Source organism: Vicia villosa, linkage group LG5, assembly GCF_029867415.1.
Source record: "Vicia villosa cultivar HV-30 ecotype Madison, WI linkage group LG5, Vvil1.0, whole genome shotgun sequence".
Classification (NCBI taxonomy): Eukaryota; Viridiplantae; Streptophyta; class Magnoliopsida; order Fabales; family Fabaceae; genus Vicia; species Vicia villosa.
In genome coordinates, this window is record NC_081184.1 from 149,685,747 (window position 1) to 149,704,048 (window position 18,302).

The 18,302-nt window shown below is 31.9% G+C and overlaps 2 protein-coding genes across 3 annotated transcripts; one reads left to right on the plus strand and one right to left on the minus strand.

Annotated features, from left to right (window-relative positions):
• Positions 1-837: 837 nt before the first annotated feature.
• On the minus strand, positions 838-1,701 carry LOC131607757 (large ribosomal subunit protein eL42). Its single transcript, XM_058879721.1, has 4 exons — positions 1,579-1,701; positions 1,312-1,491; positions 1,116-1,190; positions 838-1,028 (listed from the first exon to the last, which is right to left on the minus strand). Exons 1-4 carry the CDS (start codon positions 1,579-1,581, stop codon positions 969-971), a joined length of 318 nt encoding a protein of 105 aa, XP_058735704.1. The 5' UTR covers positions 1,582-1,701; the 3' UTR covers positions 838-968.
• A 9,361-nt stretch (positions 1,702-11,062) lies between these two features.
• Positions 11,063-16,679, plus strand: LOC131603128 (uncharacterized). 2 transcript variants are annotated; one of them, XM_058875386.1, is made up of 7 exons: positions 11,063-11,275; positions 11,366-11,483; positions 11,567-11,642; positions 12,075-12,170; positions 12,525-13,041; positions 14,546-14,681; positions 15,781-16,679. In XM_058875386.1, the coding sequence occupies exons 2-7, from the start codon at positions 11,367-11,369 to the stop codon at positions 15,979-15,981; spliced, it is 1,143 nt and encodes a 380-aa protein (XP_058731369.1). In that variant the 5' UTR covers positions 11,063-11,275; position 11,366; the 3' UTR covers positions 15,982-16,679. The 2 variants fall into 2 exon arrangements, with proteins under 2 accessions (XP_058731369.1, XP_058731368.1); XM_058875385.1 differs by having other exon boundaries at positions 11,063-11,259; positions 15,781-16,678.
• The last annotated feature ends 1,623 nt before the right edge of the window (positions 16,680-18,302 follow it).

The window sequence follows — 18,302 nt, forward strand, 5'->3', positions numbered from 1 at the left end:
AACCTTTAAAGTTCCCATTAAGGGAACACTGCGGTATCATAATGCGATAGATATTACATTGCTATAAAAACTCTTAAACAACTTCCAAATAAGAAACCCATAAACACCACTCAAGCAACGGCACAACAAATAAGAAACCCATTAACACCACTCAAGCAACTTCCAAAGCTCAAAAAAAACAGACTTAAACTATGAACATAACTTCAGGTAAACCAATGAAAAACATCCAAGATTAGACATACTACACTAACTCCAACAAGCACAACACTAAACCACAAACTAATCAGAAACAAGGCATGACAGAAAGCCCAAAATACACAGGAAGGGATAAGCTGCTTTTGAAGTTTGGCTAATATGTATTAAGGGTAAAGATGAATGAATAAAATAAACTATTTAGAGCAGGGAAAATGGTTGGTTAGAGAGACAGATTCAGATACCATTGATTCAAGTCAAAACTTACAGTTAAACCACTCAATCACAAACTAACCAGAACCAACCGAAATGGAACCAATCATTCCCCAACCACGGGTAAAGATACCATCTATTCAAGTCATAAACAGAAGTGATTAACCATAAATATTATATTCAACTACTTGTGTGAATGAAAATAAATAGCATGTGGGTAACTGAAGTGAATGTAACATTGAAGAGTGCATTATACGAAAATTCTGACAGATTTTTACTCAATATGACACGCAGATTAACCAACACACTATATTGCTGGTTGACATGCCTTTCTTCAGAATGCAAGACACCCCAATAATTTAAGTCATCTAAGGCTAAAGCTAGGGTTCCATATAGAAGTAAGATAGAGAGATAACGGGTAAATAGCAAAAATTTAAGAAAAGTAATAAATCCATTAAAAATATCAAAACAAAAATCTCAAACAAGTATTTCTGCAAAATCAGAAAGACAAAAATGGAAACAAAAGAAAACCACAGTCAAACTGTAAAATTCTAATCCTCCACCTAAAATAGAGATGTTCCCTTTCCTTTCTTGTCACCACCAATCTCAAAATGCTTGCACCTCTGCAAAAACAAACAAACAACCCATTACCCACAACACCCCTAAACAACAAACTACACACCAAAAAAAACATAACAACACAAACTTACCTTAATGGCGTGTTGGGAAACATGCTTGCAGCTTTGACACTGAAGCCTCAACACAATTTTCTTAGTGGTCTTAGCCTAAAATCAAACAATAAATACAAAAAAACATATGAACCAAACAATTAACTAAATTACTAGTTCCTAATTAAATTATTTAAAAAAACAGAAATTAAGGATTTAAGGTTAAAATTAATAGTACCTTTTTGTGAAAGACGGGCTTGGTCTGTCCACCATACCCAGATTGTTTGCGATCATAACGCCTCTTTCCTTGAGCAGCAATGCTATCTTTACCCTTTTTGTATTGGGTAACTTTGTGCAAGGTGTGCTTCTTGCACTCCTTGTTTTTGCAGTAGGTTTTCTTTGTCTTTGGAACGTTCACCTGCAGCAACAACAACAACAGAAATCGAATTAATTCTGATATAACGTAAGTTTCATGAATGAATTTGTTGATAGAAGAGGTGAATACCATTGTTGCGCTGTGGTTTGAGATCGGCTGAACAAACGAAAGGGGAAGAAGAAAGCAGAGTCTGTTTTATATGACTGTGAATTAGGGTTTTATGTTCCGGGTTTTTTTTGGGCTTCTTTTGTGTCATAAAAGGAGTTATTGGGTTTGTTTGATTGATTTGTGGCCCAAATTAATTTTTTATTTTTTATTTTTAAAAACATATTAAATCAATTGTATTTTAATATAAAAACTCATACACATTACAAATTATTATTTTTGTTAAAGAAATAACTTAAATTAATGTTTTTTAATGATGTCAGTATACAATTAATAACGAATATAATACGATAAATGTTACTTTTACTCGTTTTTCTTAAAAGTCATTGAAATACTATTGAAATGTAAAAATAAATAAAAAACACAAAACAAATATTTGCATTATTATTAAAATTAATGCTTTTTAATATATTTAAAAAATAAAATAATTATAATGTACGAATTATAAAAAATTTTACACATTGTTTTTTAATAAATGAAACACTAGAAAACATTGGAGTGTACATAATATAACACATATAACACATTGTAGCTAAGTGTATGGCAAATCAACCACACGTCATCTGACCAACGTCAAAATGATTAGTTCATTCTAATGGACCTTTAAATTTATTGGTCCTTAAATTGGACAAACGTTAATGGACTACTAATGTTATTAGATTGAAAATTTGATCTCGTCTTATGCGACAACAATTGTTTCTAAGTCTGATTTAGTGAAATCGGGGGTGTGGTTTGTGGTCTCAGTTAACTATAGTAGCAGTATTAATCAACATCATTAAAATGTTTTATCGCCCTTTATCTTTGGCATTCTTACCTTATTTTGTTGGGAAAATATGGAGTTTCTTAAGATTTGTTGTCTTTGTCGTTTGTCACGTGTTAATCTACACCATTTACAATGATGACATGTCATTAAGCATGGAATGGTTGTTTCTTTGGGAACCATAGTTGTAATTATTATTCAGTGATTGCATCTCTAATAATGTGGTCTTCGTTTACTAGTTGATAAACGAATCTTCAATTTTATTGTTTTTTAACTATTGGAACTTCGCCCTTACGACCACCTTTCTTGAGGAAAAATGTGTGTATAAGTACTTGGAAAATTGTGCTTCTCCCCTTTCTTCATTTGGTTTTATTGATATAAAATTTGTGTGAATTGATGTCTTCAAATTTTGTATATTGTATATGTGTGTTCCACCATTGTTGAATGTAGAATGTTTTAGAGATATGAGTATTTGATGAATTGGTGGTCAATTAGTGTGTTTATTTATAGAATTAGGGCTTGATAAGAGTGGGATTTGATTTGAGAAAAGTATGATTGAAATAAGTTATTTTTGTGTTAAGAAGTGTTTTGATGGTTTTATAACAGTAAAAGTCTTTCCATGTGCGTTAAAAACTGGCTTTTAGGCAAAAACAACCATTGGAGTTGACCCATACGTGTTTGGAGTCAACCCCAAACCAACAAAAAAGGAATTTTTAAAACCTGCATTGTAAGAGTCGATCCATATGTGTTGGGAATCGACCCATAGCTGGCAGGAGTTGACCCATAGGGGCTGAGAGTCGACCCTAAACTCCTAGAATGCATGTTTTGTCTTTTGTTGTATTCCCCAATGATTTTGGCCATAACTTTTAATTGGTAAGTCCAAATGAGTTTTCATTTGAAACATTCGAAAGTTAATGCAGTTGACCATCAAATGGAACTAGTTTAAAGGGCTAAATGTGTTATGGTAACATGAATAGTTGATGAGAATCATGCTTATTTGTTTATGTTATCTCGTGATGATGTATGATGTTGAAAATGTTAATTATAATTGGTTAACGATGTAAATATTGAATATTGATAATGTTGTTATAATGGTGTGGTTATAATAATGTTATGTTGAAGATGCTTATATGTGTCGTTAATGAATTATTGAGTATGAATAATTGTGGTGATTGTTAAGGATGTTGCATATTTAATTATACATATACCGTGTTTATGTTGATTATTTTGTTGGTGGCATACACGACCAGAAGAGGGGCTAATGTGTATGTGTTGTTGTTGCATGTTGACCATGCATTCATGTTGTCGAAACTTAGGTTCTTTTTGGTGAGCCTCGATCCTATGGTGATGGATCGGTGCGAGTAACTAATTCCTATTATAAGGGATTGATGAAGCGTTACAATGCCTATGGTGATGATGGCGATTTTTGTGTGCTCCAGTTCCATTAGGTAGGGAATATGATCTTATGGCGGGGATCGAGGAGCGATATGAACCTGAGTGTTCATATTTGGCACCACATGCATGTCGAGCCGGTGTTGAGTATATTGCATAAGTGTTGCATTTGTATTGATTGTTGTTGATGTGTTGTTGGATGAGAATACTTAATATGTTGTATTGATTGAGTAATGTGTATGTGGTTGTTATGTGATAATCTACTTTTCCTTGCTTTCACCATTAATTATTGAAGTGTATTCTCACCCCTTGCTTTAATGTTATCCACCATGGACAACTTGTAGATACTCAAGAGTAACATTGCTAAAGTAAGTCTAATATAGCTCTTGGAGTGACATTTGTTAGTTTATCGTTTTATTAGTATGATCTTGCTCTGATCATGTAACATCAGGCTCAAAACGTCTGATTTCACTAGTTTCACTATGCTTCAATTTTCTTTAAGTTGATTTCCTTGTTTTGTCGAAGCTTGTAATTAACCTGTTGAACCATTGGATATTTGTTGAGAGTTGAATAATGTAACTCTTCCTTTTGCTTATGTTATGAAAGTTAGAGTTTACAAGACTAAATATCATGAGTTGAAATATTGTTTTATTTGTTTTGTTAATGGTTATGTTGCGATGATATCCTAAGTGAACGTGAGCATGCGATGACAGGATTCAATTGTTATGCTTAACCCGTGTTACGAAGTAGACTATGTTTAATTGTGCGTGACACCCTAAATGATTGTATTTGGTTTAATTAAATTCTATGATCATTTATTTGTGGGGTTTAGGGTGTTACATTAAGCACCATTACTTAATTAACAACCTGTCAAGCATCATCTCTTGAACAACATATCAAACACTAACACTTGATCAACAACTTGTCAAGAACCATCACTTGAACCAACACAACCTTGAACAACAAGACTGGTGAAGACTTCTCCTAAGAGCGTGTTCAACATCAAAACCAAATCAACAAGTTGTTGTACTCTTCACACATGCAAGCACATAGATCCATATGATACCCCTTTTGTTGATGACGGTACGTCTCTCAAGAGGTGGACAGACAAATAAACAAAGATAATAAAATTTGGAGTGGTTAAACTCTCTCTGACAAATATAAAAAGTATATTGTACTCTCTACGAGATTATGTTTCTCCCTATTAGACATTATTAGATAGGAGGGAAAAATAAATAGATAAATATAGCAAGAATTCGAACACATAGATCATCAAAAGCATGCTCAAACCTTTAAAAGGAAAATACTATTCATTAATTAAAGTAAGTGAATTCAAAGTATGGAAGGTAAATAACTTGGAATAAAAAGACTCTAAAAAATAGGAAACACATAAGTGAGATAACTACTTAGTATCCACATCATAATCAGTGAACAACCCAAGAGGCAAGTATATTATATCTTGAGTAAATAACTTGGAATAAAAAGACCCTAAAAACTAGGAAACACATAAGTGAGACAACTAAAAAAATATTGTCATATTTTGCCTTTTGATGACTTCTTAGATAAGGGCTTCAACATAGAGTTTTCTAGGGATCTCAAAGTCTAAATCATCTAGATTTTCAGAGACTTCTTGTTGATGAGACAGTGTTAATGCCTGTTGATCAACATAATTTTTTTCTTCCTTTTGGAGGCTTTTGAAATATCTCCTCATTTACAATTTTTAAGTGCATTTTCCCTAATATAGTCTTTCTTATTATCTTTCCATCTTGTTATGCTTATTCTCTTTCAAGGGTACACCTTACATTTTCCAAGATTTCTGTTGTAAAATTAACATGTGGTAGACACAATCATTTCTTTTTACTTCCTAACATGTGATGGATCACTGCACTTTCCCAACGTGTCTCAAACTTTATTAGCAAGTAACCATACTACGGTAAAGTCAGGTTTGGTTAGATGACTAAAGTTGCTATTTTTTGAAATAAGAATATGGTTTGTCACATAGTGAATGAGACAAATATCTGAGCGTACGGGTCCCATGGTGAATGGAGAAGAAATACCGGATTTTGGATTTAACATAAAGTATGAGGCGAAAATCTCATAGTTGTTATTTTTACCTTCCAATGGTTAATTTGGTTTGAAGAGAGGTCTGGTAAAGGGTAGATCCAGAACTTTAGTAAACTCTTCCAATTGCTTGAATATTTTGTGCTTTTTGACTTCAGATGAGATGATTCCAATCATGTAATAGAGATTATCGTAGAACATCTTTACCAATGATGGATACACCTTTCTAGGTAAATTGTTGATAAAAACTCTTAAGATTTTATTCTTTAAAATTCTCAAAGAACTCACAGTTTTGAAACACACTTATATCCAAGGAATGAAAAATTATGATACTTCTACTTAATAAATATTAGAAGAATCTTCTTTCTTGTTTTTTAGATGAGAATTCATCTTAGAGGTAGGCTGAAGTGGCAATTATCAATCTCTTGGATTCCATGACGATGATAACGGTACAGAGTAGAGACTCATTCAAGAACACAGAGAAAGAAACAAGAAACAAATGCAAAATAATGAATAAGAGCATACCTTTATATAATGTTGTTTTAGGACTTATTTTCGTGATAAAATCCGTGAATTTATTGGTGTTTGCTCCATAAACGACGGAGTGAAGAAATTAGTCTTCCTTCTAATTAAACACGAGCTTGAAGCGATTAGTCCCCAAGCTAAACTAAGATTTTCTACGGACTTATCTCGAACCAATCAGCAGTTTTGAACGTGCTATTCTCCGAACCAATTTGGGAATTTAAATCGGTTTGATCTCAAACTGATTTAAGGTTTTAAACAAATTGACCACAAACCAAGTTGAGATTTTAAACCGAGATGATCTTGAACCGAGTTGAGATTTTAATCTGGGGTGATCTAAAACTGAGTTAAGATTTTAAACTGAGATGATCTCGAATCGAAGTAACATTTTACACAAGTTGAGCTTACAAACTAAACCAACGACTTACCTAAACCCCCAAACAAAGCTTTTAACGGGTTTATCTTTGAACTTAAACAAATACTCCCCTAAGGATAAATTATTCAACCAAGAGAAAAATATTCCTTAGTGAATTTGTAAAACACCCTTTCCGTAATACAAAATTCCTCAACAAACACAAAGACTTTCTTGTAGCGCTACAATTAATTTAAATAGAGATTAAGTATAAAATATTTATAGAGAGAGTGGGGAGTGAGATAGAGAATCAGTTTCTGGATGTGAAGATGTGAAGGAAGGGGCCTCGATTATATAGGCTTGAGGCTGGCACGAGAAAGGAAAGATTTATTGCCAAAATTGTTTTAATCGATTGGCTCATAAGCCCAATCGATTGGGAGCACTAAATAATTGATTGCAAAGGCTCAAAATGGAAACAATGGATACCGAGACGTTTCTCATCATTAAGATGTCATCACAATCATTTATGGATAATGTTTGCATTGACACGATCAATTGAGTAAATATACCAATCAATTGGACAATTCCTAATTTTGTCCAAAATAATTATGAGAGTTCATGATCCATCTGACACGATTTCAAAATATTTTTGGGATGTTTAGTTTGAGAAGAATAACCTTTAAAACTTGTTTAAATGTGCGTGTGTGTGTGATTTATCCATATAACTTTGCGAAAATGCCTTTGTGTTTTTACAAAACACGATTTACTTATATGCAACTGGAAGAGCTTTCACACACTTCCTCTCTTTCACACTTTAAAACTCCAAGAATTAAATAAACCAATAATATAAGCACTCGATTTGATATTCTTGGAGATGAGGCTTGATATATCTTAAAGTTGAATGCCATCATCAAAGGATGTTTGCAATGTTCATCAAACCATGATTTGTTTGTCTGCATCTTTGACAACTTATCTTACTTGCTTAACTTGATGCTTTTGATTCTATCAAAGGTTTCTTCTTCACAAATGAACCTAATTTGCATCGAAGTTGTCATACAAGTTGACTTTTTAGTTGTCATCATTAAAAGCACATCACTAAAGGCAAACCTTAATTGTCATATTTTGACTTTGATCACTTCTTCAAATAGCCTGCAAAACATTATTCTACATTCTCCCCATTTTTAACGATGACAACGCATCTCTCAGGGAGTTGGTGAAAGGAAACAAGTTAGATATGTATTTGGAGTGGCTAAAAACTTAAAATACCCCTCAATTAAGTAGATAGTATACTCTACTCCTCCTGAGGGTATACTTCTCCCCCTTTGACAAAATAAAAAAGTAAATGATGCGTTGCGATAATTTAAATATGCAAACATATAGTTACATAGGCATTTTGAAAGGGGGAATAACATAGTCTATTGATTTAAATCACACTGGAAATGAAGTACAAAAAGTAGGAAATTATAGGAATTGAGAAGAATGTGAAAAATAGGAACACATACGCATTTAGAAGCTAAGACATATGAATGAAACTACTCGTTTCCATAAGTATCACCATTCTTTATAATGATCTTATTGATATTTGTCACATCTTTGGCCCAATTCTGACATATCTCTATGATTTTGTTGATTATTGTGTCCTTTGATTCCTCTAAGTCCTCTTCTTCATCTACTGAGTTGTCATTTAATTTTACATGTTTGATGCGAATCTTCATGTTCCTGAAGGAGGAGTAATCAATCTTATTATTGTTGGATGACTCTATTGCTTCTCCCATGGTATCAATGTTGAAGGCGCCCAAAATTTTAATGATTATTGCTCTATATGGAAGTCCTAATGACTGATTTTCTTTAGAGGTGATCATAGGGATAAAATCTTGAAGACTTTCAACACTTTAAACACTTATTCACGTTGTTGTTTTGCAAAATACATCAAATTCAAAGGACTATTTCACAAATAACTTCTGTAACATTTTTCAACATTGACACAAGTTTCAAGATTAAATTTTTAACTGTGTCATTTTAGGTTATTATTTTGTTTACTTTTCTATTTTCAACTCAACCTTAGAAATAAATTATGAATCAAGCATCACAAATTGTTAACATCTTTGTAGTTTCTTATTTTATATATTTTACTAGATTAAACTATTTAGATTATTATAATCAAATTTAATATAATAGACATCTATTTATAATATTAAATTACAAGTTTTATTCTCAATTCAATTCCACATCAATATATTGTAGTTTTACCAATACATTTTATGATTAAAAAAGAAAAGAAAGAATGATATTTCCTTATATCTAACTAGTTCAAATGAGAGAATAAACTACACTCTTAGCTTTACAAATAACATATAGGAACATAAATAAATATCTATGAGACACATAGTATGATATTCGTGTTAGTTCTATTGGATAAATATGGTATTCATATCCACTCCATTTTCGTGCAAATATATGCTAAACGGATAATCCATGGATTTTAAGGTATCTGTGGATATTTACAGATATAATACTATTTTTCTAAAATTATGGAAAATAGTTTTTTTTTTGAACATGGAAAATATAGAGGATAATAAACTAATAATATTTAAGTAATTTTTATATTTTATTAACGAATACGATATCCGCGAGCACGAGTAACATTAAACCAGTATTCATATCAATTTGGATCCTCAGCAGCCAAGAATGTGGCAGCCATTTGTGCAGCACATTATTGGCCATTAGATTCATCAAGTAAATGATTCCCATAAATATTCTAATTGTTTTAATAATTAATAAAAATATTAATCAAAAAGGTAATTAATTATCATAAAATCAAATATTCTATGTCTCATTAATTAATTTAACAAAGATTGATAATTCAATTTTATATTTTTGTTTAAATATATTTTTTATTCTTTTAAATACACCAACTTTTATTTTTAATTCATAGATAATATCAATCAATTTTTAATTTAACATAACTTAATTATTTAATTTATATTAATTTATTTGAAGTTTTAAAATGAATATTAAATTGATGATTTAAATATTAAATATTTAAATTAAAAACCACATAACTAAATTAACAATTGATAAAATCACATAACTAAATATTTAAATTGAACTTTAATATTATGTTCTATATTTTTTATACTATTGTTCAGTTTTTAAATATTTTGTTCTTTATTTTAATATTTGTTTGATATACTAATGTTTTTATTCCTAATTTATTATTTTTGTTTGATTTATTAGTTTATTTTTCTCAATTTTGAGGTTTGCTCTTACTCCTTTAATCAATTAGTTTTAAACTTCTGTTCTATATATTTTTTACATATTTTAATAATATTGTATTGTTCTTAAATACTTTTTTTATTATTTTATTTTAATATTTTGATCTATATTTTTAAAATTTTTTTAATTTAATTAGAAATTGATTTTAAATTTAAATTCATAAATCTTTTACTAGTAAAGAGAAATATCAATTTATTTTAATTTAAATATTTAATATTTAAATCATCATTTTAATATTCATTTTAAAACTTCAAAAAACTTAATATAAATTATTAAAATGGAAGTAAAATTAGTATTGAAAAATTTAAATGAACTAAAATTTAAAATTATTTTTTAAATGAGTTAAAAACAAAAAATATATAAACTGCCAGTTATGTTAAATTAAAAATTGATTGATATTATCTATGAATTAAAAATAAAAGTTGGTTTTAAAAGAATAAAAAATATATTTAAACAAAAATATAAAATTGAATTATCAATCTTTGGTAAATTAATTAATGAGACATATAATATTTGATTTCAGGATAATTAATTACCTTTTTGATTAATATTTTTATCAATTATTAAAACAATTAGAATATTTATTGGAATCATTTATTTGATGAATCTAATGGCGAATAATATGCTGCACAAATGGCTGCCACATTCTTGGTTGCTGGATCCAAATTGGTATTCATATCTATTAAGAAACTAATATTTAAATATTTATTTATTTTAGGCTAAATTACAGTTTTAGTCCCCCTGTTTTGGTATTTTCACGATTTTGGTCCCCCTATTTTCTTTTTAAACAGTTTTAGTCCCCCATCCCAATTTTGTTCATAAACAGTGCATGATCCGTACATGAACAGTACATGACGGTACATGAACAGTACATAACCAGTTGGTTCAAAATTGGGATGGGGGACCAAAACTGTTTAAAAAGAAAATAGGGGGACCAAAATCGTGAAAATGTCAAAAACAGGAGGACCAAAACTGTAATTTAGCCTTTATTTTATCTGCAAATATCTATTGAATTAAACTATTCACCCCTTCCGTGTAATAAATTTTATAGACGGTATGAATATTTTTTGCCAACCCAAATAACATCTTTCAATTTTTTTCTTCTCTTTCATTTTCCTTCCTCACAAACCAAACATAGCTAAAACCACAACTCACCCCAATTTTTATTTTCATCTTCTGAGAAAAAAAAAAGTGTCGCCACCATGACAGATCCTTCACGCCACCATTGTTAACTTGCCAAGTATCTTCTCTCACCACAGTCCCCACCATCCTCCACCAGCAGGTAACCCACTCTCCAGGTAGCAACCATTTGAGAATTATTGATTAAATACAAAGAGAATCAATTAGTAGGGTTTAACCAAGGTTTTATTCATCAATATAAATCATAGAATGGAGGAGTTGTCAAAGAACCAGATTTTCGCTGTTCACGGGATTGCTGGTGCTGGGTCAATAGCTTTAGCCACAGCTTTCACCTATCCTCTTGATACTATCAAAGTCCTCATTCAGGTTCTAATTTCATCAACTTGTTCTAACTAACAACTACCAATGTGGTTATGCTTATATCAATTTTTTGCTTGTTAATTCAAAAGGTTGGTTCTAGTGCTGGTAAAGAATTGAATGCTAACCAGGTTGTTACGAGGGTAATCTCCGTGTCTGGTAATGCAGGTATGTCTTTTGTTTATGTTTTATGTGAGGGGCACACCAACTGAATGATGAATTGTCTAAGAGAATATAATTGGATTTAAATGTGTATATGCGTGGCAGATATTCATTGGTGTTGAATTGTTGTTCTCTAGTATCATTTCTACTGCCATCATGGATATACTATGGGTGTTTAGACTAGAGCAAACCGTGTTTCTCCCTTTATCGTTATGTTTTTTCTCTGGCATTAATTTCGAAGATTCTTGTATAGACTTGATATGCTAAGTATTTTGAGCACTAGGTCAATATTAAGTGATAGTTGTTTTGGTATTTTCAGATATGGTTATGTGTTACTGGTTTTGTGAAACTAATTTTATGCTCCTATCGAGTGTCTTGTTACATTTGGGTCAATATTATGTATTCTAACTCTGGTCTTGTTACATTTGGGTGTTTTAGGTATGTTCGGTGGATTAGGTTGGTTGGCAATTGGAAGGGTTTTTGGTCTAGGAGCACGATTTGGGGTTTATGAAATCCTGACAGCCGTTTGTAAAGGTATTTTCTTTTTAATCTTCTTTTAGCTCTTGTGTGTGATTAACATTCCTTTTTTCTTCATTTTTTCTCATATATATGAATAAAAGAGAATAGCAGTACTCTCTTTTAGATGAACATGACATGTTTATCTTCGATTCAGTCATTCAAGAAAGATTGAAGTTTTGGTATCATGTATGTGTGTTGTGTAGCAATGTCTGATATTAGATGCCTTTTGATTGTCTGACCTTAAAGTCATGTGCGCTTGTTTTTTTTCCCAATACCTTTTTGTACTTTGTTATTCATGAATTACAACACATGGTGTTTTTTTGGGGTGAGAGTGATTGACTTGGGTGCTCACGAGTACACTTTTGGCAGATGGTCGGGAAGATAATTATGTCACTGCTTCTGAGGCTCTTTTGGCTGGCATGGTTGCCGGTGCCACAGAGACATTCATAAGCTCTCCATTTGAACTCATCAAGCTTCGTGTCCAGGTTGCCTCCGCTTCATATGTTCCAAGCTCTAACTTTGCTTTGGAAGAGGGAGCTCGCAAACCGCTAATTGCAAGATTACTCAATGGCTGCTATCCAGACAAGAAGTCTTTGAATCAATATGTTGGTCTCATGTCAACCCTAACAACCAAGAACACCAACATTACAGGTGCTTTACTTGAGCATCCATGGGCAATGACAGGATCTGGGAGGCCACCATCAGTTTGCAATGTGAAAAGGCCATCAGATATTATATCTTTGGAAGGATGGAACACATTGTGGAGAGGTCTCCGTTCTGGAATAGTTCGAGATTCTGTCTTTGGTGGTGTATTTTTTTCAAGTTGGCAATTTTTGCACCAAGCAATGCTTGATTGGAAGGCTGTAGGAATGAATCCTCCACCCAGGTTCATCTCTAATTCATTAATCAAGGAACATCACTTTTGTATCATTCTTCTTTATATTGTATTTAGTTGGGCGTGTTTTTAGGAAAGATAGCTTTGTGCCTTTATGAAAAAAATTCGAATTGGTGTGTGCCTGTGTGGTCAAACTAAAACTGACAACAACTAAAGCCTTATTGTACTAAGCCTTATCCTACTAAGAGGGGTCGGCTACATGAATCAAACGTCACTGTAATATTCTTTCATATCTCATATATCTATCCAACTCATTATTCTCTAGATATTTTTTCTCTTTTAGTTTTTTAGAAATGCTAAACTAACACAAAAAGAGACATCAATGCCGTATAAAATACATTTGTTATGATTTTTTTCCACATCTTGAAATACATACACAAACTGAGTTGCTCACAATTGCAAATGATACTATACGGCGTCTTTCTGGAGGTGTTTACTTTTGTGTTTCCTTAGCAGGGCTCTAGTTTTTCTAGGTCTTCCTCTGCCTCTAGGATTTTGACTACTCTCCATTTAATATACTCTCAATACAACATGCACAGGTCTTCATTCTGCATGTCCAAACCACCTATCCTGAGTTCACATACAACATCTTGAGTCTTACAGTTGTAGGGTAAATTTTTCCTTCCTGCTTGAGTAGTACTTTTGTATCACATAAAATGCCTGAAGCCCTCCTTCATTTCAATTCCCTGCCTGAATTCGATGATTTACATATCCTATTTCTCTGTCATTTTGTACTATGGACCCAAAACTTTAAACCTGTGTAACTTGTGGTATGTCACGATCTCTAACACACACCTCTAAGCTAGAAATATTTTGTCCTTTGCTAAAATTGCATTTCATAGACCCGTCTTGCTTCTAATCAGGCAGAAGCTATATGTTTCTAAAGTTTGTCTCCAAGTCTCCAACCTCCCATTTAATTCCTTCCCCGACTCTCCAAGAAGGACTAAAACTAAAAAGGTTCATGAATAACATTTTGTCAATATTCTCCTACCTTTATTCTCTTTGTACATGAAGTTGAGCCTTAGTGCTAAGGTTAGAGCTACTACTTCCATATGATTGGGAGCTCTCATTTCAATTGTGAGGTCAGCCTCTTGCAAATAAATATTAAGGTTGCCTATAATCATTCATAATAGATCCAAACCTTGCTTGGACCTCACCATGGCTGGAGCTTTATATTGTCTAGTTGTCCAATTGTTTTCATTGTTCTTAGATTGAGTTGCAATAACATTAAAGCCTCTGATCTTCCACTTCCAATTAAATTAATCTTCTGCAGCAATCGTACTGATACAAATGAGCTAAATTATGTGTTTGACTGGGGTTTAATGTTATTCTCACGGTAATTTTGGTCTATGATAAGTTATGGTAACTGTTGGATACATGATACATTAAATGATATATTTTATCTTCTACTCGTGCTTTTAGACTAATAATCACTTCAACTGCAAATGAGTTAAATTTTCCTTTTTTGTTTATGAGTGCTCGTCTTTTGACTCAGGTTAAATGAAGAAGTTGGTCCGTTGTCTCCTTGGGCCGTTAGTCTTGCTGCTGGATTTTCTGGTTCAGTTGCTGCCGCTGCTTCTCATGGTTTTGATACTGCTAGAAGTAGATCACAATGTACTGTGCTTCCAAAGGTATGAACCTTGCTTCTTGCTGATAAAAAGTTTGAAATCCTTGTGTTATAGTTTTTTTGTTTGTTTTGACTACCCTTACATGACAAATTATGCCTTTGCTATTAGAAAAAAGGAAAAAGGTTGTGTTTAATTATATTCTATATGTTAATTTAGGTATACTACAGTAATGTTGAATATTCTATCTTTTAGGAATTAGTACTCTATTTTTAAACTAAGAAGCAACTTTTATTTGAAGTACGGACAGAGTACAATGGATAGGGAGGCTAAGATAGTCTCTTTACACTAAGTAAAACACATACACAGCTTAAATAAATAGTATCTCTTTAAGGGTGAATCTCTCTGGATTTCAATAAACGAGAAGAAAACCATATGCTCTGAATATGTTTAAAACTATCCTGTCCTAAGTTAGGTCCATGGTCAGAACTTTAATCTTTAAATTCCAAAAATTCAGCATGTGTTTACCCTCGAATTTTTTTTTTTGCTTAAGCTATAGGATGGAGCCATTTTTATTTCCAGAGATGATTCTCTATACTTTGATAGTACGGAAAGCAGTGAATAGAAATTCTGGTTTGTATTTAACATTGAATAGACTAAAAACAAGGATAAATCCCTGTTACAAGCTAGTATAATGAATGTAATAGAAACTAGATTATGATTGGAGCAAGCCCTGCAGTTATGCCTCTCATTTCTCTGAATTACTTCCCTTCAGCTAATTTCCCACTTTTCTTCCTGTCATAAACCAGGAGACCTTGTCTTTTAGGCCCATTTAATCCCTCTCCTATATCTCCAGCCCCATCCTTCCCTTTTTTTTCAATGTACTTGCTTAACGGGCCTATCATACTCTTAAGGCCCATCAAACAGTTCTAGGATATCCTCTTTCCCCGATGGCCTTCACCTTTTCTGTTTAGGGTTACAAAGGCATATTTGTGGTTTCCATTGATTATTTACTTTAAAGTCTAGATGCTTCGCTCTTGATGGTGTCATCTCATATATTGAATATCATCTCAATTAAGTAAAATAAAATTTTTATTTCTTATGTTTTGAAATTCCAACCAATATCCGAAGATAGTAATAATTTATACATTCTGTGGTCCCCCAGTATGTTTCAATGGAGAGAAAGCTACTAAAATGGAAACGACCAGGAAACAAATTTGAAAGATTTACTGGAATCCATCCTTCCGACAGAAGTGTCTTGTTCCGTGGTCTCGGGTTGCGGATGGCCCGCTCTGGTATCGCATCGTTCATGATTGTAGGTAGTTATTTATTCACTGTCGATCATCTTGCTTCTAGTTTGACTTAGTTGCCACAAATTGTAACCCATTTTTTGTTAGTAGTAAAGTGAAAATAGAAAGGAGATAAAACTTGATCCTTACCATAATTTAATTTCATACTGCTGTAGAATAGATACTCATACAATTGTTATTATATGTAATAAAGCTTGTTGTACTAAGTAGACTTGCAATTGCAATACAAAGACATGTTATTTGGTTGTAAAATTCATACTTTTATACCAGTGTGAAACCACAAAAAAGTTTGTCCTCCTTTTGTTTTCTTTGTATTTGTATTTGTATATTAAGACCTTGTCCTTTAATCACCTTTTTTCCTATTGGATTACCCCTTTATGTGGGGTTGACTTATTTTGAACTTTTCTGTTGACCTTGGTTGGTTGCACTTGCATGGATGGATTGGTATAAATAAACTTCACTCAAAAGCTACCTAGGTATTGGCCTCACAATCATTCTCTCAAGTTCCACTCGTTGCCAAAAAAAGAATAATAATCATACCTAAAAAACAAACAAGCAAAAGGCCAAGAGGGTTAGGATAGATTGGTACATGTCAAACATCTTGCCTTCACTTCCTCTTTTATGTCTTTACATACACACAATTTTTGTTGGAAACAACCAAAGCTTTGTATATAAGATGAAATAACTTAGGCCCATTTGAAGGGTTTTCATCATGCACAATCATAATGACTTCCAATATGATTTGGCATTTTCAACTTTCTAGGAGTTAAACTTTGTGCATATATTGTTTTGTGCGACATTGAAAGCCACAAAGTACTTATAATTTTGTGTTTTAAGTAATGAGTTTTTGGTCTCACTCAACTCACATGTGCTATGTTAATAAGCATGCACTTGTGAGACATGATTAAGATGTTCAGTGGTTACTAGCTTATTAAGCAATGAAATAGTAAATTATTATTATATAAGAAACAATGGAGGATGAAGTAGTTTCATTAAGCAATGAACTCACGGACACAAAGATCCAAGAGCAACATACTTAGACAGGACAAAACCTCTATTGTATTTTATGTATATTTTATTCATTTTGAGTACTAAGTTTCAGAAGTTGGATTCTATCTTAAGGTTTCAAACTACAATGCTAGAAGAGCCATGTGGAAATAAACTAATAAAAAAGAGGAAATTGCCATTTTAAATGAAACCTCACTTCTATGAAATGGCTTGGAAGTCAAGGTTTACTTCATTTGCAGCTTTTGAGTTTTGACTTGTGAGTGTTATTATTTTGATTGTAAAGGTTTGTAGTAAAGATGGAAGTAGAAAAGTTTTATATTCAAGAGTGGTTGAAAATGATGGTATGTCTTTGATTTCCACTTGTTAGTGGATATAAAACACATGTATGATATTTTCTTACTTTTTAATTTATAGCGGCAAGATGTCAATTATCATGCTTCTCTTTAATCAATTATCATAAAGCAAAATATAAAGACAATTCGGTAAAAGCTTAAATCTATTTTATAGGAATCTTGAAATTTCATTTTCACTACATTTTCTAACAAAATCAAATGATTAATGAACATGATTTTTTAGAGCCAATGTGCTAGTCTTTTATTCTCTTATCAAGCATTTTGCAAATGGTTATTAGTAGAATATCCCAATAGGAGTGGAAATAGGTTAGACTAGGCTTTAGAAGGTGTCAGTCTGACCTACGATAAACTTACAAGGTCTGAGTTTGGCCTATGGCTAACTATAGATTTTTTTTTTCAGTCTGACCTTTCCTTTTTAAAAATTTGGCATGGACTGAAACTTTATTTAAAAATCTGTTTTTCATTAAGATTTTCAATTAATCTATATTACTTAAGAAATTTTATAGGTCGGCCTATGTATGCATATATAGGACGACCTATTTAAATTTTTTTCTAATATATATGCATATATATGTCAACTTATTTAGTTTTTTTTCTAATATATATGCATATATAAGACAACTTATCTAGACTATTTTTAATATATATGAAAATCTAGACCGATCTATAAGGTCTCATAAGCTTTTTTTTAATAGTCTAAGCTTGACCTATTTAATTAAATAGACTTTTAAAAAAGTTTAAGTTTAACCGTTTCAATAAATAAGTCTGACCTGGCTTTAAATAGGCTATGCTATAGGTCCTTGTAGGCCGGTCTCACAAATTGTCATCCTTAATCCTCACAGTTTAAACCCTAACCAATTATGTGACCGATCATATATTCAACTTATTTCTAAGTCTTTGTATTAGAGATATAATTAGATTAGTTAATTACTCGTAATCTTAACTACTTAGTTATTTAGTTACTTAAGCTAGTTAATTGCTCTTACCAGTTATATAACTTTTGTACTCTTTCATGT

Bases quoted from the DNA above. Each gene is read 5' to 3' on its own strand.
- LOC131603128 (XM_058875386.1), top strand. From the start codon at position 11,367: ATGGAGGAGTTGTCAAAGAACCAGATTTTCGCTGTTCACGGGATTGCT. The intron at 12,171-12,524 runs GTATTTTCTTTT...CACTTTTGGCAG, and splicing joins CCTGACAGCCGTTTGTAAAG to ATGGTCGGGAAGATAATTAT. The intron at 13,042-14,545 runs GTTCATCTCTAA...CTTTTGACTCAG, and splicing joins GGAATGAATCCTCCACCCAG to GTTAAATGAAGAAGTTGGTC.
- LOC131607757 (XM_058879721.1), bottom strand. The intron at 1,191-1,311 runs GTACTATTAATT...GTTTGATTTTAG, and splicing joins AGCCCGTCTTTCACAAAAAG to GCTAAGACCACTAAGAAAAT. The intron at 1,029-1,115 runs GTAAGTTTGTGT...TTGTTTTTGCAG, and splicing joins TTTCCCAACACGCCATTAAG to AGGTGCAAGCATTTTGAGAT.